Genomic DNA, 27,192 nt, shown 5'->3' with positions numbered 1-27,192 from the left:
CACATATACAGGGTTTACAGTTTGGGTCAATGGCTCTCATAGTGTTCCAGCAACCCAGCCTCCAGGTGGTCAAGATACATTGGTGACGAGGGCAAAGGTTAAGGAAAGCTCAGGCTGCTGCCAGCTATATTGTCCTACAGATAAATGAAGGGCTTCGGTCATCCGGGCTTTTGCTCTGGCAGCTTTCACATGGACTGAAATTCACCGTGAAATTTCCTTTTTTTTAATTTAAAGAAGATCAGAGTCGGTGTTAAAAACACACACCCGAAACTAGACAGAGTTGAAAAATATACTGGATTTGTTTTTATTGAGCACCAAAGTAGGAGACCCTACGTTTCGAATGACAAGCAGCACAAAACAGGAGTGATAGTCTCGAATGAGTCATTGGGCCAGAGTCTCACGTTGTGGAGGTCAGAGCGGCTCCATTGAAGGCACCGATTGACACCAGCTGAGACTCTGGCAGCTCGCGAGCACTGTGAGCATATAACATCACATGAAAAGTTTATTGTAGCACCAGACAAGCCTTAAAATGAGACTAAACACACATATGATGTGTTATTTAAAAGCTAACATTACCAGTTTCCTACTGAGCTTTTACAATGTTGCCTTAAAACCATTTGTTTTCTGGGCAGCAGAAAGAACTCAGGAAAATTTGTCTTTCAATATATGGTGTTGTCAAAAGCAGTATGAATGTTAATATTGGAAACGTAGCCTTCAGAGCTCCGCTCCGGCTGATTTGTTTCTGAGTTTGACAATTTAAAAGAGCTTTTAAAAGAAAAATTAACACCTTAGCACCATTAGGTAGGCTGGATTTTCTACAGCATGTAGTAACCAGCAAACATTCAGAAGTACCTTATTTTATCAGTCTTCCTTCTTTTTTTTTTTTTTTTTAAGATTCATTTTGCAATGATTAAATTCCTGCTCTACAGCTCCTATCCAGGAAAGTACTCAGCCATGAGCTTAACTAGCATTGCAAAGCAAAATGCCCACCTCGAGTTAAGCATGTATTTGAGTGTTTTGCTCAATGAGACCGGAGCCTAGGTGTTTGATCCTGTAAGGTCCTTAAAACACATAACATTGACTAAGGGCACTGAGCTCTGGAGCTGATTTAAAAATAGTAAAATATTTTGTACACATTTTTCACTGTTTGTTTGGAGAGGGGGGGGTCAGGAAGGAATTTCATTGGCAGAGACCCTGGTTGTTTTTTCTCTCCTTCCACTGCAGTGTGGGGCAGGGATCACTTGCTGGCTTAAACTAGAGTAAATGGTAGATTCTCTGTAACTTGAAGTCTTTAAACAATGGTTTGAGGACTTCAGTAACTCAGTCAGAGGTTAGGAGTCTATTTCAGGAGCAGGTGGGGTTCTGGGGCTTGCAATGTGCAGGAGGTCAGACTAGGTGATCACGATGGTCCCTTCTGGCCTCCAAGTCTCTGAGTCTAACACTGGAATGAAATTTTTTAAAACCTGACCATTTTTGCTGGCCAAACAAATAAACAGAAAGCAACTATGTAAAAAATGCTCAGTATTTTTAACTTTCCCTTTACCATATAGGGATTCCAAACTCTAGGGGAAGGATAAACATTTGCATATACTGTAGTACTTATGGGAATATCAGACAGAGCACCATGGTAGACCATTTCCAGCCTCGTTGTTAAATACATAGATTACCTTGTAGACTAAAGTCATAAAAGGATAGTTGTTCACTGGGGCAAATTCATCCTTGGTGTAGCTTCCACTGATTTCAATGGTGACACAACAGAGACACATTTGGCCCATTTTCTTGAGTGAACGTATTAAAGTCATTCATACTATGCATAAGCTACTAGTCGATTCATTTCCTTATGGGTAAGAGACCTCTGAGTTCTGTTAATATGATGTACGTGCAGTATGAAAGTCACTGATTGTATTCAGCACACATATATTAGAAAAATCAAGCAGGTTGTTTATATCTAGGGCCTGATTCTAAACCCACGTGCACCATTTTTATACCAGTGTCACTCCTGAGTTACACCTACGTGAGCGAAATCAGACTCAGTCCCCTAATGTGCATTATAGTGTGTACTGTGCTGATATAGATCTGAAATGAAATTGTGGATCAGACTGATTATCTGTTCCAGTGGTAAAGGCGCTGCTCATAAACACTACAGCTGCCTTCAAAGGAATGGATTTCTCCCACTCTTCACAGGGCTGAGTTCTAGAATAGCTGCTCTTGCACCATGCAGGTCTTTTATCAACAACTTGCAGAGATCAAGAAGATGCTGAATAGCTGTATCTGGAGACTGAGGGCTGCAATTCATCTGAACCAGACAACTATTGGATATAGCTTTCTTTAAAAGCTCCTTAATAGTTAGGTCCCACTGAATGAAAATCAAATAAAAAAAAAAGGAATTTAAATGTTTATCAGTGCTGTGGTGTTTGCATAGAACACATTCTTACCCAGCCATGTAACCTCAGCAATTGGCCTCACATAGGCCGAATGAAAAGTTAACTGATTCATTTTGTCCCTGTTGTTTTAATGCAGCCACATCTGATTCTGAAAGATAAAGACACCACCAGTTTGGGACAGATTGTCTGATAATGCAAATTCTTACATATGAGCCTGACCCAAAAACCTACTGAAGTCCCTGAAGGTCTTTTCACTGATTTCAGTGGGGTTATTCCTATGCCTAAGTGTTTGCAAGATTGGGTTCCAATGCAGTCTTCTTCTAAACTACCGGTCTCTGCGTTTTCTCATTCAGGATCAGATGTGGCTGCCTTAGACTTGGGCCCTAGATGTGCAGTATAAAACATTTGGGCATTTACTATAATTGTATACAATGCATGGACATGAATGTTAATCTTTGGCTCTATGCTGTTTTGAAATGTTTGAGAATCCCAAAATTCGGCTGCATGGTCCTGTTCTACATGGGAAAAGAAAACACACCAAATGTCAGAGGTTTTTCAGGAAACTGGCCAAATTTTGAGAAATCAAAACCAAATGAAAAAGAACCTGAAGAGAGGAATTTCACCAGGAATATTTTGCAGAGATCTCCCTGCAGCACAGACCAGCCTTGGGATGGTGAATATCATATCCTGTTTGTCAGCATATGCCTTTCAACTAAATTCACTTAGGGTACGTCTACACGGCATTGTAACTCCAGGGCTGTGGGACCTGTGCTTGTGGACTTGATGTTTCCAAGCCCGTGCTTGAGCATCCACACTGCATCGTAAACCTGGGTTTACAATTGCTGTATCCAGGTCTCACAATCATGCTAACGTGGCCACACTGCAGTATGCAGCTCTTCTGACTGGAGTCTGTGGCTTGAGCTGCGTCCACACTGCAAACTGACCGGGTCTGGACTCAAGCCTCAACAGGACTCAGGCTCGGACCCACCCCTCCAGCAGGGTCCACAGGCCTGAGTCCAGAGGAGGTGCTGACCTGAGTCCGACTGATTTGTGTGTGGATGGAAGGGGGGTTTGGATTCAAATCTGAGACTTAGCATGGGTTTACGGTGCAGTGTAGACATACCCCTAGAGTGAATTTCAACCCTGTGCAGAGGGCCAGTATAATTTGTTCATACCCTCGGAAGCATCTGGCACTGGCCACTGTCAGAAGACAGGATACTCGGCTAGATGGACCTTTGGTCTGACCCAGTATGGCTGTTCTTATGGTCTCAGCACCACTAGGGCTTCAAGGACATCTAAGTGGAGCATATGCCTGATGCTACGGCGGGGTAATTTCACTCGTAAAAGACTATGTCTTTAAATCACTGTACATTGGGCAACCGTCATGCATTTTCACACATCCATCCCATCCATACCCATTCAGAGGGTACTTACCCAAGTTATCCTAAGTGCTTCTGCTGTTGTTTTACGTAGCCAAGTACATTATTGGAATTACTCCCTGTAAAACAAAATTCTGCAAAATTAGGGTTTACGGCATGTCCTTTCAGTAATGAACGCTTCAGAAAGATTTCTAGCTGTATATTTTAAATGGTATGTGTCTTTGTCATAAACATACAGCTAAGGGTAGCATAAAAGCCCTCCTTTACCTGTAAAGGGTTAAGAAGCTCAGATAACCTGGTTGGCACCTGACCAAAAGGACCAATAAGGGGAGAAGATACTTTCAAATCTGTGGGGGAAGGTTTTTGTTTTGGGCTTGTGTGTTCTCTCCCAGAGAAAGAGAGAGACCAAGCAAGTAATCCAGCTCCTACTGAAATGATACATCTAATATTACAGAAATAGTAAGTAATAGCAAGGAATGAGTTAGATTATCTTTTGTTTTAGCTTGTGAATTTTCCCTGTGCTAAGAGGGAGGTTTATCCCCATTTTTTTTAAAAAAACCTCCCTACTTTCCAAGCAGCTAAAAGAAAAAAATAAGTCCTTTTAATATCCTGAGGTTTGTGCTTCTGGTTCAAAATGATCCCACCAATGCCACCATGTCATGATTCCCTCCCCACTCTGAACTCTAGGGTACAGATGTGGGGACCTGCATGAAAGACCCCCTAAGCTTATTTCTACTAGCTTAGGTTAAAAACTTCCCCAAGGCACAAATCCTTTCTTGTGCTTGGATTGGTACTGCTACCACCGCCAAGTGAGTTAGACAAAGATTCAGGAAAAGAACCACTTGGAGTTCCTGTTCCCTAAAATATCCCCCCAAGTCCCTTCCTCCTTTTCCTGGGGAGGCTTGAGAATAATCTACCAACCAAATAGGTAAACCAGATTTTTAAAAAACAGAACTTTATTATAAAGAAAAAAAAGTAAAAGAAGCACCTCTGTAAAATCAGGATGGAAGGTAACTTCACAGGGTAATCAGATTCAAAACACAGAGGATTCCCCTTTAGGCAAAACTTTAAAGTTACAAAAAAGACCAACCACCAGGGATAAACCTCCCCCTTAGCACAGGGAAAATTCACAAGCTAAAACAAAAGATAATCTAATGCATTCCTTGCTGTTACTTACTATTTCTGTAATATTAGATATATCATTTCAGTAGGAGCTGGAATACTTGCTTGGTCTCTTCTTTTGTCTCCTGAGAGAACAACAACAAAAGCCCAAAACAAAAACCTTCCCCCACAAATTTGAAAGTATCTTCTCCCCCTGTTGGTCCTCTTGGTCAGGTGCCAACCAGGTTATCAGAGCTTCTTAACCCTTTACAGGTAAAGGAGGGCTTTTATGCTACCCGTAGCTGTATGTTTATGACAGTCTTATTTCCCAGTTCTTTGGTGGGGGGCTGCTGTAGCAGTGGTAGGTTTAAATTACACCAGTGATTCTGCCTTTGGTTACTCCCAGCACCTCAGTTAGGTTGCACAGGACTAACTGAAGGGAGATTGACCGTTCCATTCTAGATCGAAGAGTGATCGTGATTTAACTAAGGTGTGGAAAACCAGCAAGGAAAAAAAAAAAGGTGCAAAGTAGTGGGTAGCTTTTCCTAGCTTTTCGCCTTCCAAGAACAGGATTCCTTTCCTGATTAAATCACAAGTGAAAATGAATTGAATTGGGTGTTTCCCATTCCAGAGGTGACTTCCGTATCATAAACCCACCATACATTGCAGCACAGTTGGCACTCTCAGCTCTGGAAGACCTTGTGGTAGGGGCTTTGCATATCTGCCCTGAGATGCACTGGCAAAGGTGTGCTGAGAAGCTTCTGACGAATGTCTCCCCACTGTGCCATTTCATAGGCAGCAAATTCCTTGGAAACAATGTGACCAGTGTAAAGCTCCGCAATACCAAAGACCCACAGAAGGTGTCTTACCAAAATACTCCTTGTAATATTTATGCCTTAGGTTGCGTCCATCTGCAAAACAATAAGATACATTATGATCAGGCTTGGCAGAATTTGATTTTTTAAAATAATTTTGACAGCTGCTATCCATGTTTATTTTAAAGCATTTTTCTCTACTTTTTATTGATTTCAAATTGTTTACAGTTGTGCAAAATTATGGTTTTTAAGCAATTTTGTTGGCTATTTTCAAAAATTCAAATTTTCACAGTCACTGGAAATTGGGGTGTATGGGGGGGAGGGGTCAGACAACAATTATTTAATGACAGTAGGTGTTGAGATTCAAAAAGATAAAGCTTGATAACCATTAACACAAATTGTCAACGTCGCATGTCAAACTATATACGGTAAATATCTTTAAATCAAACTCTGATAGGTTCACAAGCAGCACTTTTCTTACTTCTCCTATCTGTAAATTTAGAATATTATTGACGGAAGTATTTTTCATCAGTTTTTGGGTGTATGATGAAATCGAGATTTACTGATAAAAATTGAATCCGTCCAAGCCTAGTTATGATAACGTATCCAACCAGGCTTCGCTCTTAACTGCTTCCTTTGGATTAAATCCTGGTCCCTGTGCATAGCCTGAAAACTCTACAGGGAACTAGGGGGACCAAGATTCCTACCCTCAACAATTGGGCAGGGAACAGAGCATGCCTCTTGCCTTCCCATGGCTGTAGCTGTGTTGTCTTGGTATCTGTAGGCCGCTATGTAGCTCCTACCAGTACATTTTGGCCAGTGGATCCATGCAGTCACATCCTCCTCCTAAATACTCTGACCACTAAAAGTAGTCATGATCTAAATAATTAGTCTTTCTTAAACATAAAGCATTTATTAAAGAAAACATAGCTAGAATTTGAGACAATCTAACAGGCTTCCGCACAGTTCAAGTTCCAGCTTCCTCTCCTTTGTTTACCAGGGACCACACTGTGTCTGAAACTTTTACAGCTCAAAGAGACAGCTGGTGCATGAACACCATAAACACAGGTATATATCATTACATTAGTGACTAGAGGACATTTAAAAAGCCCCCAAAGACACAAGAAAGGCAAAGGAAGTTGAAATTCTGAAGCCTTTAGTCTTTATTACAGGAAAAAACCACAACAAAAGAGGGCTCTGGTTTGATACTTCTACTAGTTTTTATTGTGGTTACGCAGGAAAAGGGGCTGCTGATGTTTTTGGCCTGTTATGAGTTGCATCACAGAGTATATAGTCCATAAATCTTTTACAGAAGCTGCACACTCTTGTACAGATTGAAAACGGTCTCAGAAAACACATCAGCATGTGTGAGCTCCCTTATTGGCAAACACGCCAGTGGAGAAAAAAAAAAGGATGATTTTTGTGATTGAAACAACAGGAGAAACTCTGGTCAGGTGACAGAAAACAATTTCAATCTTGATTTTCTACTATAGTTTAAGAACTTTACTGTTTGATATTTAAATAGAATGAGCTAAGGTTTACTGTCGTCTGTAGATGGGAATAAATTCTTTCCTGTCCCAGCCAAAATGCAAATGCACAGACATTGATCAAATAAATTTACAGGGCCTATTCCCCAGCTTGTAAATTGGCTTAGCTCTATTGAAATCAAGTAAATTAAAGAACTCAGTGGAGCTATGCTGAGAATTTGGCTTACAGTCCAGAATGTCATGTACTGCACACATGAAGAAAAAGAGAGAAAAGTGAATTGCTGCTCGGATTTATTTAGGGGCTGATCCCGAATGGTGCCGAACACTCAACTCCCTTTGGCTTCCCTGGGGATTGAGATCAGTCAGCACCTTTCCAGAAGCCCCGAAAGACCATGAACATGAGCTGTTTGTGTTGATTGTACCCTTGGCATTTTTCAAAGGCAGCAGTTTAATTTTCTTGTGTAATTTAAGGCGTTACACATAGACAGCTTTTAACTGTGCAGTGGTTCCCCCAATTAAATGGTGTCCTATCCTGCATGCTCATAGTTTCTTATCCTTGAGTATCATACCAGTATGATCAAAAGAACACACAGTAAAGACGAGCCACAAAAACATATGCTCCAGATTCTGCCCCCCAGTTAAGTAATGGCAACCCACTGTTCTCTCTGAGGGGTGGCTAATATATAACTAGGTGCAGACATTAGCTTCCCCATGTTTATACAGGGTGTTCATCTCACTCGGAACTCCTCCCCCACCCCCACTTCCTCACCCCCCGAATTTAGCTCCCATATTTGGTCTTATGGCATTTTCTTTTAAGGCCAAAGCAATGACTTGGTTGCCAGCACCATGTGCATGCGAGACTTGGGTTCCGAAGCATCCACTCAACTGAGACAGCAGGGAATGGAGAGGCTGCCGGGGGGTGGGGGTGGGGGGCAGGGGGGAGATGATGTTCAGTCTTGGGGGAATAGCTGCCTGCAACGCAGCAGGAACATTTCCTTTGTCATATGGAAATGTGATGGAGCCATGGTGGAAAGATCAGATACATCGCTGAAGAAACCCGGGATTAAAAGAGGGAGGAGGTGAAAACCCAGGAACGCTATTTAGCTTGACCTGACAAGCCCTTATCTGCCTCAGGGCAGGTGAGAGACCCCTCAGCATAGTCCCTACGTTGGACAGAGTAAGCGAGGATGGATGTTTTTGAATGAACTGACCGGGATTTCCACGTAGCTTGATGCACTGACCCCTGTTGGGGATTCCTTCGGCTGTGTTGCCAGGATTGATGATGTGGCATTCGTATCCTGTAGGGCAATGCAGAGGCTCATCCCCATCTTCAGTGGTGCTGCAGGCCTCCGCTGGAAAACAAGCCTGCATGTCATAAACCTAGATTTTATTAGGCTGGGATAACCGGAGAAGGATAATCCTGCTGTGTTCTTCGGAAGCCCCTCCCAGGAAAAGATCTCAAAGTGCTTTACAAACAGTAATACTGAATATTTAAGACGTGTAGAGAGCTCGACACAACATGTTGTCTGCTTTACTCCACTCAAAGAGAGGGGAGAATGACTGTTTCCGCTAACTGGAGAGTCCCTAGCTAGCTGCCTTTCTGTTCTTCCTGCAGCCCGTTCTACGGGGTGTGTGCTGGGGCTGGAGACCGGTGGAAAAGAGGGGTGGCTGGCAGTGCTCTGAACAGTTGGTGGCCTCTCCAGGACTGTTACCAGCTGGCACAATTTAGAGCAGCCATCAAGCTGCTTTAACCAGCACCCGGGATTGGATCAAGAACCAGGGAACTGTTACCAACTCCCTGGTAGTTCTCCCCTTCTTCTGTGCCCAGAGGTCACTGGGCACAGCAAGGAATGGTTCCAAAATATTCAAGATGCTCTACATCTATTAACTAATAAATTAATTCTCACACACGACTCCTGTGGGGTAACCCAGTATTATCCCCATCTGTAAGATGGGGAAACTGAAGCTCAGAGAGGTTAAGTGACATGGCCAAGGTTATGCAGCAAGTGTGTGTCAGAGCTGGGAACAGAACCTGGGACTCCTAACTCCCGTTTCTGTACTTTAACTACAAGACCACGTAGAGGCACCCTACACTTTCTTTCTTTCATTTGCTGGAATTTTAATTTCAGGACAGTCTCCTATAATGCCCATGCCTTGATTGAGGGTACTCCACTTCTGGAGCACTTCATGCTAACTGCTCCATTAAGCTATAATCAAATAAAATAAGAGTAAAAAATAAATGGTGGGGGGGCAGTATATTTTACTGACACTTGTACAACCCTAGTGAAGTCAGTGGAGTTGAAGGCAGAATTTTCTCATTAGGAATTGCCAGTCTAGATCAGAGCCGGCATCCATACATCCTGTCTCTGATAGTGGCCAGCCCCAGATGTTTCAGAGGAAGGTGGAAGGACCCCCACAGTAGGCAGATGTGGGATAATCTGCCCCATTTCTTAGATCTCATCCAGGTCTCTAATAATGACTGGCCTAAGCCTTGAAGCAAGACTGTCCAAGTACTTTAGAACCATTGATTAATTAATTAAACCTGCAAGGCAGATCGTTTTATGCTCACTTTATACATCTGGAAACTGAGGCAATGAGGTTTAAGGCCTGATTTTCAGACTTCAGGCCTGCACTTACTTTAGGAACCTACTTTCTGCATGCTCAGGTGTGCATGCATGGGAAACACACATGGAACTGCATGAGCAACATCTGGAGTCTGCAAATCAGGCCCCCAAGAGACAGGCTTAAGGCCACCAAGGGTATCAGTGTCAGGGCTGAGAATGACAATTCTCAAGTTCCTACTTTCCAGGCCTGTGCTCAGATCACACCTCCCTACTGAGGGGACTGAATGGCTCAGAGAATTTGTAATGGGATATGATTTCATCTTTATTTAAGAGTTGGCATGACCATGATCTAGAAGTTCCTACACAGGGAGAAGATTTCTGATAAGAGAGGGGTCTTTAATTTCAAAGACCAAGCCTAACAAAATCGAGTGGCTGGAAGCTGATACTATACAAATTCAGGCTAGCAACGATATAAAGATAATAGCATCTAGCTCTTACATAGAGCTTTTCATCAGTAGATCTCAAAGCACATTACAAAGGAGGTCAGTATCATTATCCCCATTTTACAGATAGGGAAACTGAGGCACAGATCAGGGACATAACTTGCTGAAGGGCTTGATGCAGGAATTTACTGTGTGAAATCATCTGGCCTGTGTTATAGAGGAGATCAGGCTAGATGATCACAATAGTCCCTTCTGGCCTTGAAATCTATTAACCTAAAACTCATTTAAATAAAGTGCATCTCAAGCATCTGTTAGAAAACAGTGCAATGGACTGTGATGGAGAAATGAATTATCTAGAGAGTAGAAAAATATAAAAGAATTTTTGCTTTTCTATGTGTCCCTGCTGATGCAACATTTCAGAGCTTAGTTATAACAGCTTAAGGATTGGGTAAACCATGAAACCTAGTTTGTGTGTCTTGCTTTGTAAAACCTTATCTATGTAAATAGCAGGGTGAAACAGAACATCATGAGGGAATTGTTAACTTCAGGTGCCCAGCAAGACAAGCAAACAAGCAAAAACCCAAAGTCACAAAAACTGACCAGTAAGATAAAACTAGATGGAGCCAGTAAAATAAACAGCAGAGAATACAAAGGAAATCAGTATAGAAGTAGACCAAAAAAAAGTTTTAACAGGGTGAGCAAAAATGTATTAGTTTAGGTTCGTTATGATTTATGCATAAAAATGTTTAGTCAGGTTGAGAATGGGTAGGTACACAGATGAGGTAACTGAGCATGAGTTAAGACATGGAACAGGGTATAAAAGACAGTGGTAGACAACACGAGAGTGAAGAAGACACAGCGTAAGAACGTAGCAGAGGCCAGAGATTTGCAAAAGAAGTCCTCCTGTCCCTTCTTCTTAGCGTATACACAATGTTCCTCAGGTGGACCATGACCAGGAATCATCACTGGTTGGATCATTAGCTTCCAGGGCCCAGGCTGGGTACTGATGGGGAGTGTGCCAGGAGAGGTAACTTGATCAATTACTTTCCTGGTCTTATCTGTTTTTGCATGTGTATGCAGCATAGTTGTAGCCACGTCAGTCCCAGGATATTAGAGACACAAGGGGAATGATGTAATAGCTTTTATTGGACCAACTTCTGTTGGTGAGAGAGGCAAGATAAGATAAGAGCTCTGTGTGGCTTGAAAGCTCGTCTCTCCCACTAACAGAAGTTGAGCCAATAAAAGATATTACCTCTCCCACCTTGTCTCTTTGCATGTATATGGCATTCATAGGTGGTAATAGCACGGTCTTAAAATGTACAAAATAAAGGTTACATGAAACTCTATAAGCTTGAATGGGAGTGGATTGCGTTGGTCACCAAATACAACACACAAACTAATCTCGCATTGAGTTATGTAAATCAGTTCTATGGAGTTGGGGTTATGTATTGGGAAAGAAATGACTCTCCCCTTTGCACTTGGTCCATCTAACCCAAACACCCACGCATGCAGAATGACGAAAGCTCATGCTCAGATAAATTGGTTAGTCTCTAAGGTGCCACAAGTACTCCTTTTCTTTATGCAATACTGTAGTGTCAGATTATGCTATCATGGCATACCCAGCTCTGAGGGCAAAATCTTCTTTTACAAGTTGCATTGGGTATATTCTTTGCTCATCCTGTTCACATCACTTTCCCTGACAATCAAATTTTCATGCACTAATGAGCACTGGTTATGCATCTGCATGGCCGATGGAAGAAGAGAATTTTGCCCCTCCTAAAGAGGCTTTCAACAGAGCTGTATATTAAAAACAAATCTTTTGCTTTAGATTTGAAATACTGTTCACTTCACAAACCCTGGAGTCACCTTTCCACATGGGGTACAATCACAAATCTGTTATTATTTGGCCCTTTGCACTGTACATCTGTATCTCATTTAATGGACAATTAGTTTACAGGAAGTGTTCTTTCCACGCTAACACTGAGTCTGCAATGTAGATTAAGTGGTGTTTCAGAGGGGTCTGAGGCTCTGAACTGAAACCACAGTACTTAGTATTCTCCCTTGAAAAAGGGCGGATTTATTGGCACTGAACTGCATCTGACTTGCATGTTATTTTCCAAATCAGTGTCCTTCATCCAGCAGAATTCAACAACCCACAATGCCCAGGTGATTAAAATGCCGAGTTGCGCTCATTGTACCTTGTAAAACTTCCTCTGGTCCGTCTAACAACCAACCGTTTCCTCCAAGCCAACGTGGTTTCGGCTGCACCAACCAGTCTAAAACTATTAAAAAACCCACATTGTTAAGGATGAGCAGTCACGGGGCACACAATTACTTTCATGCCACTGATTTTCTCCAGTCCCTGATGATAAGGCAGGCAGAGTTCTTCAGGGAGGGTTTTACTGTCTGTGTTTCAGTGACGTATTTACATTCGCAGTCATTCAAAATGTCCCAGCCGCAGCCTGATTGCAGCAGTCATAGCAAGGACCCCTGCAACGTGGCGGTACAAAGGGCCTAAGCCTGCAGAATGCTGAGCAACCTTTGAGCCCCTGGTCCAAAATCCATTGACGTTAATGGAAGGACCCTCATTGACTTCCGTTGGCTTTGGATTGAGCCATGACTCGGCACCTTGTGAGATCTGGCCCAAACTGGATAGAGCTTCATTGAGTGCTGCTAAAAGTCAGAGCAAATCCCCCCCGGAGCATGCTCAGAAGTTTCTTTCTTGCTCCCTGTGTAACCCAAGAGAAGTCATAGTTCAATGAGAATGATGTCTGTGCCAAGTTTCAGCCATTTTAACTGTCTCCCTGGCTATGTCTAAACTTATGTCAGCGTGCAGAGTACTGGCATGACATGTGCCACTACCCACGGCATGGCAGACAGGCTGTGTCCATACATGCCACTGCAGTGTGTAGCTAAACATGGCAACGAATGTCTCTGGCAGCTGGGAGGCAACGGGAAAGGTTCTGGCAGTGGGGAGCTGACGGAGCTTTTCACCACTGCCAGAGCCTTTCACTGCAGTGGGGAAAGGCTCCTGCAACGAGACACTACATGGTTAAAAATAGCAATGTAGGCATGGTAGGTACTGCTTGGGTAAATAGACAGCCATGTAGCGTGCGTACCCTGGGGGTTCAGGCATGTAGGGCACTTACTCTATGCTACTTACCTAAGCTGTGCCTCACCGTCTACACTGTTATTTATACCTGTACTAGCTGGGCGTGCAGCATCTGTACATGCTGCCGTAAGTGTAGACCACCCATCTCTTTAAAAAGATGGTGTTAGAATTATTTCACAGTTGGAAAGGAATATCTTTCTGAACTCTCTCTTAACTTGGAAACAGAAGAAAGGATTTTGCTCAAACTTTTCAAATAAATTCATCTACAGGCAGAGACTAAATACATTGCCACATTAAGAGTATCCACTATAATAAAAGGAAAATGACTGTCCTGAAGCTAGTTCTCAACAATAATCAAAATCTCTGACTTTGGCAAGTAGCTGGTTAAAGCATCTTGGTTTTTCCTATAAAAAGGTTATCGGAAGAACTGGTTGAAAAATGCAGAAAACCTTTTACAAACATTTTTTGTCATAATTTTGAATTTTGGAAAAGTTCCAAACTGACCGAAGACCAGCAAAAAATGTACTGAGATTTTTTTTCAAAGTTTTTCAAAGTTTTCACTTAAATTTTGAAAATTCAAAAATTCTCCACTCTCTCTCATTACCTGCCATGTGGCCATGAACTTGGGTTAATGTATAATATAGCGAAAATAACTAATCTCGTGATTTCTGCCATTCAGGTTGGTGGAAATCTTGCAAGATCAACAGACTGTGTGCAACTTTCTCTCTCTTGAGCCAAAAATCACACAAGGGCAGCTCTCAACTATTCGCCGCCACGGAACCAAAGCTTAGTTCTTGATTCAGGCTCAAACCCCAAGTCCTATTTTAGACCTAATTGTAGTGAGGCAGTGTGGGTCCCTGCCGCCCCAGAGAGAGACAAGCCCCTCTGGACACCAGAGTGGGCGGAGCCAGGGAGCTCTGAACCCGCCCCTCAGAGGGTCAGGTATGGCACAGGAAGTATAAAGACCAGATCCAGAGCTCACTGAGAGGAGCCGCTGGGGAGACCAGACTCATCTGGCCTACCTCCTGGTTGGGAAGCCCCAGCGACCTGCAGTGGACCCAAGGGCTGGCTGGCTACCCGGAAGAGTTGCTGAGCCTGCCCCAGGCCAGCTACCCGGAGGAGTTGCCGAGTCTACCCCTCGCCAGCTATCCCGAAGAAACCATGGTGCTGGAACCCCCTGAGGACACCACCCTAACCCAGGTACCTCAAGAGGGGGAGTCTGGAAGTAGCCCGGGGCCCTGCTAGACCTCTTCCTGAACTTAGTGAGGCAGTGGGGGTCCCCGCCGCCCCAGAGAGAGACGAGCCCCGGCTAACCTCTCTACACTAATATATATGGGGATACACCCCCCATTTTACAGCCTACCATTGTTATTTCAGCTGTTTCTATTTGTATCTGGGCAACATCTTGGACATTTCTTTCTGAGGCAGTTTGATCTCACAGCCCACCATACCTGGAGGTGGCTGTACTGATTCTAAGCAGGCATAGATGCACCCATTGTAGCAACAACGCTTGTGTCTTTCACATTCGGAATCTGAACGGCAGCTGGGCACCTCACATGCTCGCTCTGGTAAAGTCTGTGGGGGCGGAGGGCAGCGGTCATTCTTCTGGTAGTGGGCGCTGTGAGAATGAAGAGGGTACTCATAATCCTTGCAAAAAAAGAAAAAAAGGGAAAACACAGATTTGGCATAAGGGAGAACATTTGGTCAACATTAAACATATTGCAAAGTGACAGCTGGAGTGAGCATTAAGAAGTGACTGACTTCACATATACATCGAAGAAGTGACCCCACCACCCTGTGCCTCAGTTTCCCCACCTGTAAAATGAAGACACTAATCTGTTGCTACCTTAGCAAAGTGCTTGGAGATCAGCTGATGAAATGTGTTACCTAAATACCAAGTACTACTATTTATTACATTGTTTTAATGATGTAGAAGCGTTCAGGAGTTTAATTTTTAAATCACTAAAATGTCCATTACACTTGTCTGAGAGAGTGAGAGAGAGAGGCAGTAGGCACTTCAGTAACTGGTGCCTTAAAAATACTCTAGCGAGAAAGAGAAGTAAGTTGAAATGAAGATGATGATATAGAGGGCTTATTGTTCCTGTGTTTCGTAATCATTCTGTGTTTGTTGTAAGTGATTAATGCCAGCAGCCTTTTACGAATTTAAAACCTTCCTGTAAAGTGAGATGGCCACTATGGATGTAGAAGCCCTCTACACCAACATTCCACACAAAGATGGACTACAAGCCATCAGGAACAGTATCCCCGATAATGTCATGGCAAACCTGGTGGCTGACCTTTGTGACTTTGTCCTCACCCACAACTATTTCACGTTTGGGGACAATATATACCTTCAAGTCAGCGGCACTGCTATGAGTACCCGCATGGCCCCACAGTATGCCAACATTTTTATGGCTGACTTAGCTCCCCTAACACCCCTACTCTACTTGCGCTACATTGATGACTTCTTCATCATCTGGACCCATGGAAAAGAAGCCCTTGAGGAATTCCACCATGATTTCAACAATTTCCACACCACCATCAACCTCAGCCTAGACCAATCCACACAAGCGGTCCATTTCCTGGACACTACTGTGCTAATAAGCGATGGTCACATAAACACCACCCTATACCGGAAACCTACTGACCGCTATACTTACCTACATGCCTCCAGCTTCCATCCAGGACACACCACAAGATCCATTGTCTACAGCCAAGCTCTACGATACAACTCCAATCCCTCAGACAGAGACAAACACCTACAAGAACTCTATGAAGCATTCTTAAAACTACAATACCCACCTGCTGAAGTGAAAAAACAGATTGACAGAGCCAGAAGAGTACCCAGAAGTTACCTACTACAGGACAGGCCCAACAAAGAAAATAGAACGCCACTAGCTGTCACCTTCAGCCCCCAACTAAAACCTCTCCAGCGCACCATCACAGATTTACAAACTATCCTGAAAAATGATCCCTCACTCTCACAGATCTTGGGAGACAGACCAGTCCTCGCTTACAGACAGCCCCCCAAACTGAAGCAAATACTCTCCAGCAACCACACACCACACAACAAAAACACTAACCCAGGAACCTATCCTTGCAACAAATCCTGACGCCAAATCTGTCCATATATTTATTCAAGTGACACCATCATAGGACCTAATCACATTAGCCATGCCATCATGGGCTCGTTCACCTGCACAACTACCAATATGATATATGCCATCATGTGCCATGCACATTGGCCAAACCGGACAGTCTCTACGCAAAAGAATAAATGGACACAAATCTGACATCAGGAATCATAACATTCAAAAAATGGTAGGAGAACACTTCATCCTCTCTGGTTACTCAGTAACAGACTTAAAGGTGGCAATTTTGCAACAGAAAAGCTTCAAAAACAGACTCCAGCGAGAAACTGCTGAGCTTGAATTAATATGCAAACTAGATACCATTAACTTGGGTTTGAATAGAGACTGGGAGTGGCTGGGTCATTACACATATTGAATCTATTTCCCCATGTTAAGTATCCTCACACCTTCTTGTCAACTGTCTAAATGGGCCATCTTGATTATCACTACAAAGTTTTTTTCCTCCTGATGATAATAGCTCATCTTAATTAATTAGCCTCTCACAGTTTGTATGGCAACTTCCAACTTATCTGTATGTGTGTGTGTGTATATATATATATATCTTCTTACTATATGTTCCATTCTATGCATCCGATGAAGTGGGCTGTAGCCCACGAAAGCTTATGCGCAAATAAATTTGTTAGCCTCTAAGGTGCCACAAGTACTCCTGTTCTTTTTGTGGATACAGACTAACACGGCTGCTACTCTGAAACCTCTGTATGAAATGTCCAGCTTTGTACCAGAAGCTGCAGAGGAGGACACATGGCCATTTAATACTATGCCAAGTCAAACTGTATTTGGATATGGGGAAAATACAGCCTATTCTTAATCACACATAAACGATGAGGAAAACTCTCAAGTAGAATTAGCAGAGCGTGGTACTTTCCCTGACAAGCATAAGCAGCGGCATACAAAGTAACATGATTCACACAGATGGCATTTGGACGAGAAGCCAACTCCCTGCGTTCCACAGAAATTGAAAAGCCGCTCGAGCCTGATTCATACTCCCCATGGGCCAAAGCCCTCATCCCTGTGCTCAAACGTGCTGTATGAGGCAGGGGAGTTCTGTGGGAAAGGGGGAGGAACAAAATTTCCCCACCTCAGGCGCTCTGCAGACACTACAGCTGACTCAGCTTCCACCTGCTCTGGTGGGTGGGCCTCCATAGGAGGATCAGCTCCATCCACCGGCCATGCTTCTCCTCCTGGGCTTCCCTCCTCATGGCAGTGCCTATGTGACCTTCCAACCATCAGCTGTCTGTGTGCCAGTCCCATGGTGTCAATTAGAGCAACCTGGCAGTTGCTATCATTTGCACTAGCTGCCAACTTCCTTAAGGAGCTAATATGGGGAGCCCCAGGCATGCCCTTTCCCCTTGATCACACCCCTTTTCCCAAGGGGAAAAGAATAGGATTGGGGTCCACCCTTTTCTCAGTGGCTGGGAAGCTATGCAGAGGGCTGGGAAGAGGGTAGCCAAGGATCAGATATAGTGACTCTAGGCCACAACAGGTGGCTCTGACACATCACGGCAAGCATTCCCTGGCTAGCTATGTCAGCCTTAGGGCTGCTTTGTGTTGATGGGACAATGCAAAGCATCTTCAGTGCAGGGGAAAATCAGACCCATTGTCTAAATAATACATCACTCCTTGGAGGAATGATTTTTGACTTCTGAATTTTTATGTTCCTCAGACACAAAGATTTCTTGTCTCTTTTGCTATCTAACTATTACCATGTGCTACCAGCAAAGTGTCTATTAATGCTCTGGAGTATGAAAAAAATAACTTTTGTTGGATGTGCAAAAGAATATGGTGTCAGTATGTGTGAGCACGTGAGAGACAGAGAACCTGGGGAATGTAAGTGAAACTAAGCTAAACTGAACAGAGCAAACTTCAGAAATAGAGTAGAAAAGTTTGACTATAATCAAATAGTGGGATCAAACTAGACTCAGATAGCCAGATTCAGCTCTCATGAACACAGGTGTAGTGCCAAATAAACTCCACCAAAGCCAAAGGAGTTACTCTGGATTTACACCCTGTAACTGAGATCAGCATTTGGCCCAAAATGATAAAGCTGTAAATGGAGACAAGAAAAGAACTTGCTATCAGATTGTTTGGTTTAAGAATCTACCTAAACTCTCGTAATGATGTCCAGCACCCTAGCATTTGCAAATCAGTCACAAAGGGGCAGATTCTCTACTGCATTGCACCACTCTAGTCAGGCCACTCTCAAGAGGGCACCATCAGGTTACAGAGGAACTTGGATTGACACTGAGAGATTCTCCCCATGTCTGGGCACTGCTAAATCATCCCTGCCAGAGGTACCCTCTCCCTGGGACTCAACAACGCTTCTGGAAAGCAAATGTTTGTCTTTAGGGTACAGCTCATTGAACTAGATGTTGAAAAACAAACTTCCTGGGACAGGATACCAATAAGATCCCCTGCAAGACCTTGAACTCCCAAGCTGGATACTCCCCTGTAATAACAACACATCCAGTATGTTTCTCAGGTACAATGTATAAGCATTTCCCATGATTTGCACCTAAGATAAGTCTGCTTGCCAAGAGTTTCTGCCTCTCTCCTTAGGCCTGGTAATGGTTATGTGTGGGAAACTGCTTTTCTTTAAATAAGAACACAAATAGATTTTCCAATCACTCATTCTTCTCCTTCCCAAATAAATGCACACAGCAGGCATAGGTTAAGGGGGGAAAAATTATGGGAGCCCTTCATTCAAATATTGTCATTACATCAATGTACAAGGAAACATTTAAGCAAGATTTTGAAGGCTTCACTGCAGTGCTTTTAGATTCCAACAGATGGCCTCAGTTTGCAATTATTGAGAGGCAGTGCACAAATAACTGGATTTATTAACTTTGGGACTGACTGCTCCTACTATGGCCTTGTTGTTATGAATGAGTGGATTGTAATCAGTTATTTTAAAATGTAATTAGGAATAACTAATAGTTCATTTCATAGGAAATTGATGCAATTCCGTTCAACGTGATAAGGGGAAAATGTTGTATGTTATTTGTAATGCTGACATGATAGATTTTTACCTCCACTTTCTCTGTAATGAATCATGCATAACATATAGTGACAACGATGTGATATTTCTTTATTTCAGCCAATGTCATACATTTGTGCAATGACAAGAACCAGCCTTAATAATAGGGAACATTCCCAGATGTCTGAAATGCCCTCTGATTGAGATGCATCCAATATATTACGTGGGAACTGAAGTGTTCTCCACCCAGGTTCTAAATTGTTCTAACGAACAATTGGAGCTTGTAGATCATGGGGTCTGGTAGGGAAAATCCAGATGATTGGTTTTTAATTTGTTGAGAAGTGAGGGGAAAAAAGCCTAATTCTCCAGTATTTCCACAAATGAAAGCACCAAGTTATATTCACACTGTCAGGTTCTAATATGCCTAATCATGTTGACAAGCACCTTATTCCACTAGCAGTCCATGTATTTAACAGGCATTTATGGAGTAAGGTGCTGCTCAAATTAAGGAAGAGTATCAGAATTTCTTCCTATGAATTGATGGGTCACATTATTAATCATAAAAAGAAAAGAAGTACTTGTGGCACCTTAGAGACTAACCAATTTATTTGAGCATAAGCTTTCGTGAGCTACAGCTCACTTCATCGGATGCATGCTGGCTGGATGCTGTAGCTCACGAAAGCTTATGCTCACATAAATTGGTTAGTCTCTAAGGTGCCACAAGTACTCCTTTTCTTTTTGCGAATACAGACTAACACGGCTGCTACTCTGAAACCTGTCACTATTAATCATGAGAGCTCTTTGATTTTTTTTTTTAAGTTCAATATTTTGATTTCAAAATGCAAAACAACAACAGCAACAACAAAAAGAAAAATTTTGACAAAGATATTCCCAGTTCCTCCCTTGGCCCCATTTTTAACCAGCGATAGAATTGGTCAGAACACTAACTTCCAATTTTTAATTTTTAATTTCAAAAAAATCAAAAATTTCAAATTTTCTTTTTGTGGAACCAGGTCTATTCATAATTCATAATTCAGTCCAAACACTGCATATCAGGGAAAATGTTCAGGAATCCCAAAAGTTCCGTAGACTTTAGCAGGGACGATTATTCATCAAAGCATTCATTCTGGAAGTTCATTAGTTGTTATTCTCCTATTTAAAATGTTATTGCCACTCAACCCATAGTCTGAAATGTATTTACCCAAAATTTTTAGCAAATACAGATGGGTAACTGATACTTAAAAGAAAACAAATATGATTGATTCACTAATTGAAAGGGCAAAATTCATAATGAACAGTTGACCATAATGAATGTGCCTTCCCTTTTAGAACAATAAAAGTTCTAAGGCCAAGAATTCCCGGAGTAGCTGTTTCCCTACTAAGTTTTCGCCTTATTTTCTCAGTGTTCCTAGTGTTCTGATATCCCAGTACTTAAAAATTCATTGCTGTACAGCATGTTTGCAAAATTTAACTAATCAACATGCTGCCGCTGCTTTGGTATCATAAGATTTTTAGGAAAAGGGGGGGAAAGTAATTCCCTCATTTACAAAGTCTTGTATTATTGCTGTCTTGGAATAATGATTTCCACGAGTGCCTATTTAATAGCTTGGTAGGATTTACATTTTGGCTGTGAGCATGACTTGGATTTTTAAATATTATGGACTCTGGCATGTCTTAACATTTCTGCACTTGAAGATATTTTTCAATCCTGGAGGCGAATTGCAGTTTGTCTCAGGAGACTCATGAACGCATTTTAATGGCGATAGGTGCATTAAAGACTTCCAGAAACTAGTTAACAGCGGAAAGTTAAAAGTTCAGCTAAGGAACCTGGAAAGCCAAGTCCAGAGTGACTAGAAAAAAATGGAATGAAGCCTCATTACCCTAAATCACTCACTGTATTCCCAGACTTTCAGTAACATCTGAGGGATCTGGCCTGCCTCATAAAAATTCCATCCATCCTTAGATTTTTCAGGTCTGCAAATGAGAACCAGTTTGCCTCTAAGCACAATGCTCTGACACTTGTAATATCCTTATGTGCAGCAGAAATCTATTTAGATTTCCTTGGAGTTCAACACAGAATGGATCCAGCGAGACATATTTCTAGTTGGGGTTCCTGTTGAGAGAGATTTAGGGCCAGATTCTCATCTGGTGTAAATATGCACGGCATCATTGAAGTCAATAATGCTACACCAATGTACATCAGATGAGGGTCAGATCCTTTAAGTTCAAGGCTGGCTTCCTTTCATTGTTCCAGATGCCTGCCTTCGTGAGACAATGCTTATGGCCCAATCTTGGCCCACTACAGATCAATAGGAGTGTTGCCATTGATTTCAGTGTGTGCCGTGTGATTGGTGGGATTTGTTTAGTTAATGGCCACCAGTCATCTTTCCTCTGAAACAATAAAGAATAAACATCTTGTGCATGATGTGCATATTCATAGAAATGAGGGATAAGGAATACCTGCTGGATCATCATCTACATTTTGCTGCTACTGCTGGATCTTTGGAAACTTCTCCCACTCTCAGTAGAGGTTCCCACTGGGTTACATCCTTGGCCCTCGGCTGTCTCACTAGGCCCTATCCCTCGGGACTCCATCTGATTGCACTTCTAGGTTAATACCACACAAATCTGCTGTTCCACTCCAACCTCTTCCCTTTTGGCCACTTTTGTATCACTGTCTGCTTCTCTGACATCCCTTCCATCAACTGAAATCTAACATGGCTAAAACTGAACGTCCCAAATATTCCCACTCCTTCCTTTTGCTGCCAGAAGCAAGGGATCTGAAACACCATCCTGCATTCATTCTAAACACTGTTCTTGGTATAAGCAGGGGGCAACAAATACATTAGCTTGGGGGAGGTCAAACAACAGACTAAGAACAATGTCTCATTTGTTCCCCTCTTCTCCAAGAAGACAGCCCTGTTGGATGAGATGTGAGGGTCTAGGTGGAGAAAGAACAATGCTGATCACAGGAGCATTCCCCACTCTGCCTGACTCGTGTGCATTCAGCAAGGCATGGACCATGCAGCACACTGGTGTGCAGAACCATACACGAGACATAGAGAGAGCCCAGGACCAGTGCTCTGCAAAGGGAAACGTCAGACGTTGGAACTCCGCTTCTTTAAGCGTGCAAGGGAAGGGACAGAGAAATGCAGCTTCCACCCCCTCCTAGAGAAAGTGATTACTCTTGAGCTTGACAGATCAGTAGCACCTGGATTAGCTGCTGCCAGAAAAACAATCCTTTGAAAAGCCTCTGGTTCAAGGAGGAGGGCATATCCCCAAGGGAAAGGATTCTGTGCCTTAGAACAAGCTATCTGAACATCAAAACATAGGATCCTATCTGTCTGGGTCTTTTGCTTCATAATTTTTGTGGAAAGCAGAAGATTGCAGATTTTAACTTCACAATGGTTTTGCAACATGGCAGAATTATTATTGTTACTAATAATAGTATTTTTTCCAGTGCAGTTATGGAGATTTAGCAGACCAGAACTGCTCTTTGCTTTATATTATTAAATAATTTGCAGCCTCACATGTTCACAAAAGAATGCTGAAATCCAGCGAATGTTCTTGAACTCCCCAAAGTGAGATAAATTTGACAGTGAAACATCCCATTGCCTTTGCATTGTCCTGACAATTTTGCTGCAAAAGGTTCACGAAGTGACAGGCAGAAATTTTGCACCTGTCTCCGATTACCCTCCCTCTCTTTATCAGGTGTGTGAACGTCACTTCACAAAACAACTGTCACGTGCACAGAGCAAATCTGTGACTGAACATGTCATTGTCAGCCTCATGGGCCATATCCCCTGGCATTTGTCTTCGGGGCCCTTGATTGTGCCTGCTAACGTGAGTGTCCAACCCCTCGGTGTCCACAACCCGTTCTCTGTGCTCCTCTGCAGTGGCTGGGTGCCTGCACCAACAGTGGACATGTAAACAAGTTTAGCATCTACTTTTGTGGGCCCAATCAAACCTGAGCGTGTGGAAACAGATGCCAGCTTAACAATGGCTGAAATTTTGACCCAACATATTCAGGAGGCAAAAGGCATTGGCCAATGTTGGCTTTTAAAAGGACACGGTCAATCTGAATTTTTTTTAATTTGCTACTTTAAAAAATAACAACCGGTTTTCTGAGATCCCCTTTAACTAGCATGCCTTGAATTTTAACTGTTATATTCACACTGTCAGGAATTTTCTTTTTACAAAAATTTGTATACTTTTTCCCTCCTACTTGTTGATGTTTAGAACAGTGTTGCCAACTCTCATGATTTTGTCATGAGTCTCATGATAATGATTGTTTTCCTTAAAGCCCCTGCTTCTGGAGTCAGGTGGATCTGTGATGATTTCAGCCTTCATGCTTAAAGAAAAAGTAAGTTTCTAGCCCTCGTGACTGTGGAGAAAGCTTCAAAATGTGACCCCCCCCCCCCGTGCACCTAAACCACAAACCTAAAGACTCCAAAAGCAGAAGGCAAATGAAAAGAACCCCAAATCTATTGTTTTTTACATAATCTCATGATCTTAAAGCCTATCTCATGATTTTTGAACCTTTGGCAATACTGAGAAAAATCTTTTGGCCCCAGAATATTTTGAATGCCAGAAACATGCTCAGGCCCAATCCCTCCCCTTCTGTTCTGTGTACACAGAACAGTTGCAGCTTTGCTGCCACTGATCCTGACGGACAACCTTTCAGAGCTGGAACACTGTGGTCATAGTGTCCACTACCACTCTGGAGACTAACTGCCTGGCTAGTTTTCTCTTTGCAACACACTAATTAGCCACAAAGGGTTTTCAAGCACATTGCAACTGGATTGCTGGGCAGAAGACCTTTGAGTCTTGCTAGAAAAGTGTGTTGTGCTTTTGCAGGAAGTTTCCTGCATTTCACTGGTTTGTTCTCAGCTATAATGGCCTGAAGATAAGAGTGAGGCTGGTCCTAGATGATGGCATGTCAGCCACAAACCCACGCCGGCAAGCAGTGCTAATGAACACCTGTCAAAAGTCTGGGGAGGCAGAATGGAGGAGATACTTCCAGAGAATAGTCAAGAACAAATCATGTATGCAGTGTTGTTGTAGTCATGTTGGTCCCAGGATAATAGAGAGACAAGTTTTCGAGCTTACACAGAACTCTTCCTCAGGTCTGGGAAGTGTACTCAGAGTGTCACAGCTAAATGCAAGGTGGAGCAGATTGTTTAGCATGAGTTGTTAACACATATTTCAAGGGATCATTCAAGGTGAAGTGGCCCATTAACACCTCTCTAGTCATAGGGGGAAAAGGAAAGTGTGTCTCTATCGCCAACAGAAGTTGGTCCAGTAAAAGATATTACATCACCCACTTTATCTCTCAAGAACAAATCAAGCCAAACCAATCTAATTTCCTTCGTTGATAGGGTTACTCTCCTAGTGGACAGCGGGCAAAGCTGTAGCTGTGATATATCTTGATTATAAGGCTTTGACAAAGTTCCACATGACATTCTCATAAGCAAACTAGGGAAATGTGAACTAGAGGAAATTTCTAAAAGGCGGTTGAAAGACTATGCTCAAAGAGTAGTTATTAACAGTTCACTGTCAAACGGAGGGGAAGGGGGAGGCATATCTAGTGGAGTCCTGCAGGTGTCTGTCCTGGGTCTGGTACTATTCAATATTGTCATTAGTGACTTGGATAATGAAGTGGATAGCACACTTATAAAATTTGCAGATGACACCAAGCTGGGAGGGTTTGCCAGCACTTTGGAGGACAGAATTAGAATTTAAAATGACCTTGAAAAATTGGAGAATTGGTCTGAAATCAATAAGCTGAAATTCACTAAAGACAAGTGCAAAGTAATACACTCAGGAAGGACCCATCACATGTACAGCTACCAAATGGGGAATAACTGGCTAAGTGCTAGTACCGTAGAAAAGGATTTGGGGATTATAGTGAATCACAAATTGGATGAGAGTCAACAATGTGATGCAGTTGCGAAAAAGGCTAATATCCTGGGGTATATTAACAGGAACGCTGTATGTAGGCCACCAGAGGTAATTGCCCCAACTTTATTCGGCACGGGTGAGACCTCAGCTGGAGTACTGTGTCCTGTTCTGGGCAGCACACTAAGAAAGATGTGGACAAATTGCAGAGAGTCCAGAGGAGAGCAACAAAAATGATAAAAGGTTTAGAAAACCTGACCTACGACGAAAGGTTAAAAAAACCGGGCACGTTTAGTCTTGAGAAAAAAAAGACAGGGGCGGGGTGAGGGTGGGGGGCTGCTAACTGCCTCCAAATACATTAAAGGCTGTTATCAAGAGAACTGTGATCAATTGTTCTCCATGTCCACCGAAGAAATGGGATTAATCCGAAGCAATGGAGATTTAGGTTCAATACTGGGGGAAACTGTCTAACTCGAAGGATAGTTTAAAACTTCCAGTGATGGGGATTCCACAACCTCCCCCGGGAAGCCTATTCCAGTGCTTAAGACCAGGTTAGACAAACACCTGTTGTCAGGGATGGTTCTAGGTATATTTGGTCCTGCCTCAGCACAGGTGGCTGCACTAGATGACCTCTCCAGATCCCTTCCAGCCCTGAATTTCGATGATTCTATAAAAGGAGGCCGATCTGAGAATGGATTCTCCCTTGAACTACTTGCTCCAGGACAGGAATGACCTCTTTACATGTATATAGTACCTTTTCTGTATGGATCACAAGACACTGTTGTTCATTAGCTAAATGTCACAAAACTCTTTTACATATTTATCCTCACTTTACAGTGGATGGGTAAAATGAGTCACAGAAAGATGAAGCGACTTGCGCTAGATCACACACACCAAGCCAAGTGGTCGAGATGGGCTTAGAACCCAGGAATTCTGACTCCCAGTTCCCCCACTCTATGCAGTGGACCATGGTACTTTCCTTTTGGTATTTTATGCTAGCACTTCTATGCACATTTATATGGGTTTTGCACTTGCAACCACAATCTCCTTTTCTTCATTCAGGTTTCCCTTCTCTAGGGTGACCCGATGTCCCAATTCTATAGGGACAGTCCCAATTTTGGGGTCTTTTTCTTATATAGGCTCCTATTACCCCCCACCCCCTGTCCCAATATTTCACACTTGCTGTCTGGTCATGCTACCCTTCTCCAGCCTCTCCCAGTGCAGAGCACCTCCTTGGGCTGTTGCTCTGGCATGACAAATTTATTTTTCGATGTATAAAGTGTGCCCTTATCTGTATGTCTCATGTTGCAGCAAATAGGTGGTAAAAGTTTAACACAGCCTAGCAAGCTTAAACGAGCCCTCTTACAAACAGCAAAAGCGTAGGATTCAAATCCTGATCATTCTCAAAGGACACACTGGACACACCGTTAATACGCCTGCCTCCTGCTAGTTCACATGCGATGTCCCCCCTCAGCTAGGTACTCACATCATACTTCTCGGCCAGTTTCAGGTGGAGGGCACGTTTCCAAAGATTCTTTGCCAAGCCAGATTCTGCGAGTAAGACTGAGACACACAAGGCTGCAGTGAAGATCTTTTTGCAGAAATGCAGCTTGGGCCCCAGGCTATTGCTGCTGGAGTCCATGTTCCTGATGAGAAATAAGAAAATACGGATCCCAGCTTTCCGGGCGCCAGACAAATCAGCGGGAGGGAGAGAGCTGCCTGCTGAAGCAAACGACTCTTTGCTGAACAGCTTCTGGGAGGCAAAAAATAAACAAACAAAAAAAGTTTTGGAGCCCAGAATCAGGAGCCAGGAGCTGCTGTTGAACTTTCTTGTTCAAAGACAGATCAGGTTCTCCCATCTCGTGTACCCACGAGGCACATAT

At 42.9% G+C, this 27,192-nt stretch overlaps 1 protein-coding gene across 1 annotated transcript; it reads right to left on the bottom strand.

Moving 5' to 3' along the window:
* Window positions 1–304: 304 nt before the first annotated feature.
* On the bottom strand, window positions 305–27,156 carry WFDC1 (WAP four-disulfide core domain 1). Its single transcript, XM_074969191.1, has 7 exons — window positions 26,796–27,156; window positions 14,737–14,932; window positions 12,372–12,455; window positions 8,378–8,518; window positions 5,734–5,775; window positions 3,819–3,882; window positions 305–2,356 (listed from the first exon to the last, which is right to left on the bottom strand). The coding sequence occupies exons 1-6, from the start codon at window positions 26,949–26,951 to the stop codon at window positions 3,824–3,826; spliced, it is 678 nt and encodes a 225-aa protein (XP_074825292.1). The 5' UTR covers window positions 26,952–27,156; the 3' UTR covers window positions 305–2,356; window positions 3,819–3,823.
* Between the last annotated feature and the right edge of the window lie 36 nt (window positions 27,157–27,192).

This window comes from Natator depressus, chromosome 12 (assembly GCF_965152275.1).
Source record: "Natator depressus isolate rNatDep1 chromosome 12, rNatDep2.hap1, whole genome shotgun sequence".
Lineage (NCBI taxonomy): Eukaryota > Metazoa > Chordata > Testudines > Cheloniidae > Natator > Natator depressus.
Note: the sequence above shows the minus strand (reverse complement) of the source record. Positions and strands in the feature narration are given on the sequence as shown.

Coding starts and splice junctions, on each gene's coding strand:
- WFDC1 (XM_074969191.1), bottom strand. CDS start 26,951: ATGGACTCCAGCAGCAATAGCCTGGGGCCCAAGCTGCATTTCTGCAAA. Junction 14,933..26,795: donor AACTGGCCGAGAAGTATGAT/GTGAGTACCTAG, acceptor TTTTTTTGCAAG/GATTATGAGTACCCTCTTCA. Junction 5,776..8,377: donor CAAGCTACGTGGAAATCCCG/GTCAGTTCATTC, acceptor ATTGTTTTGCAG/ATGGACGCAACCTAAGGCAT.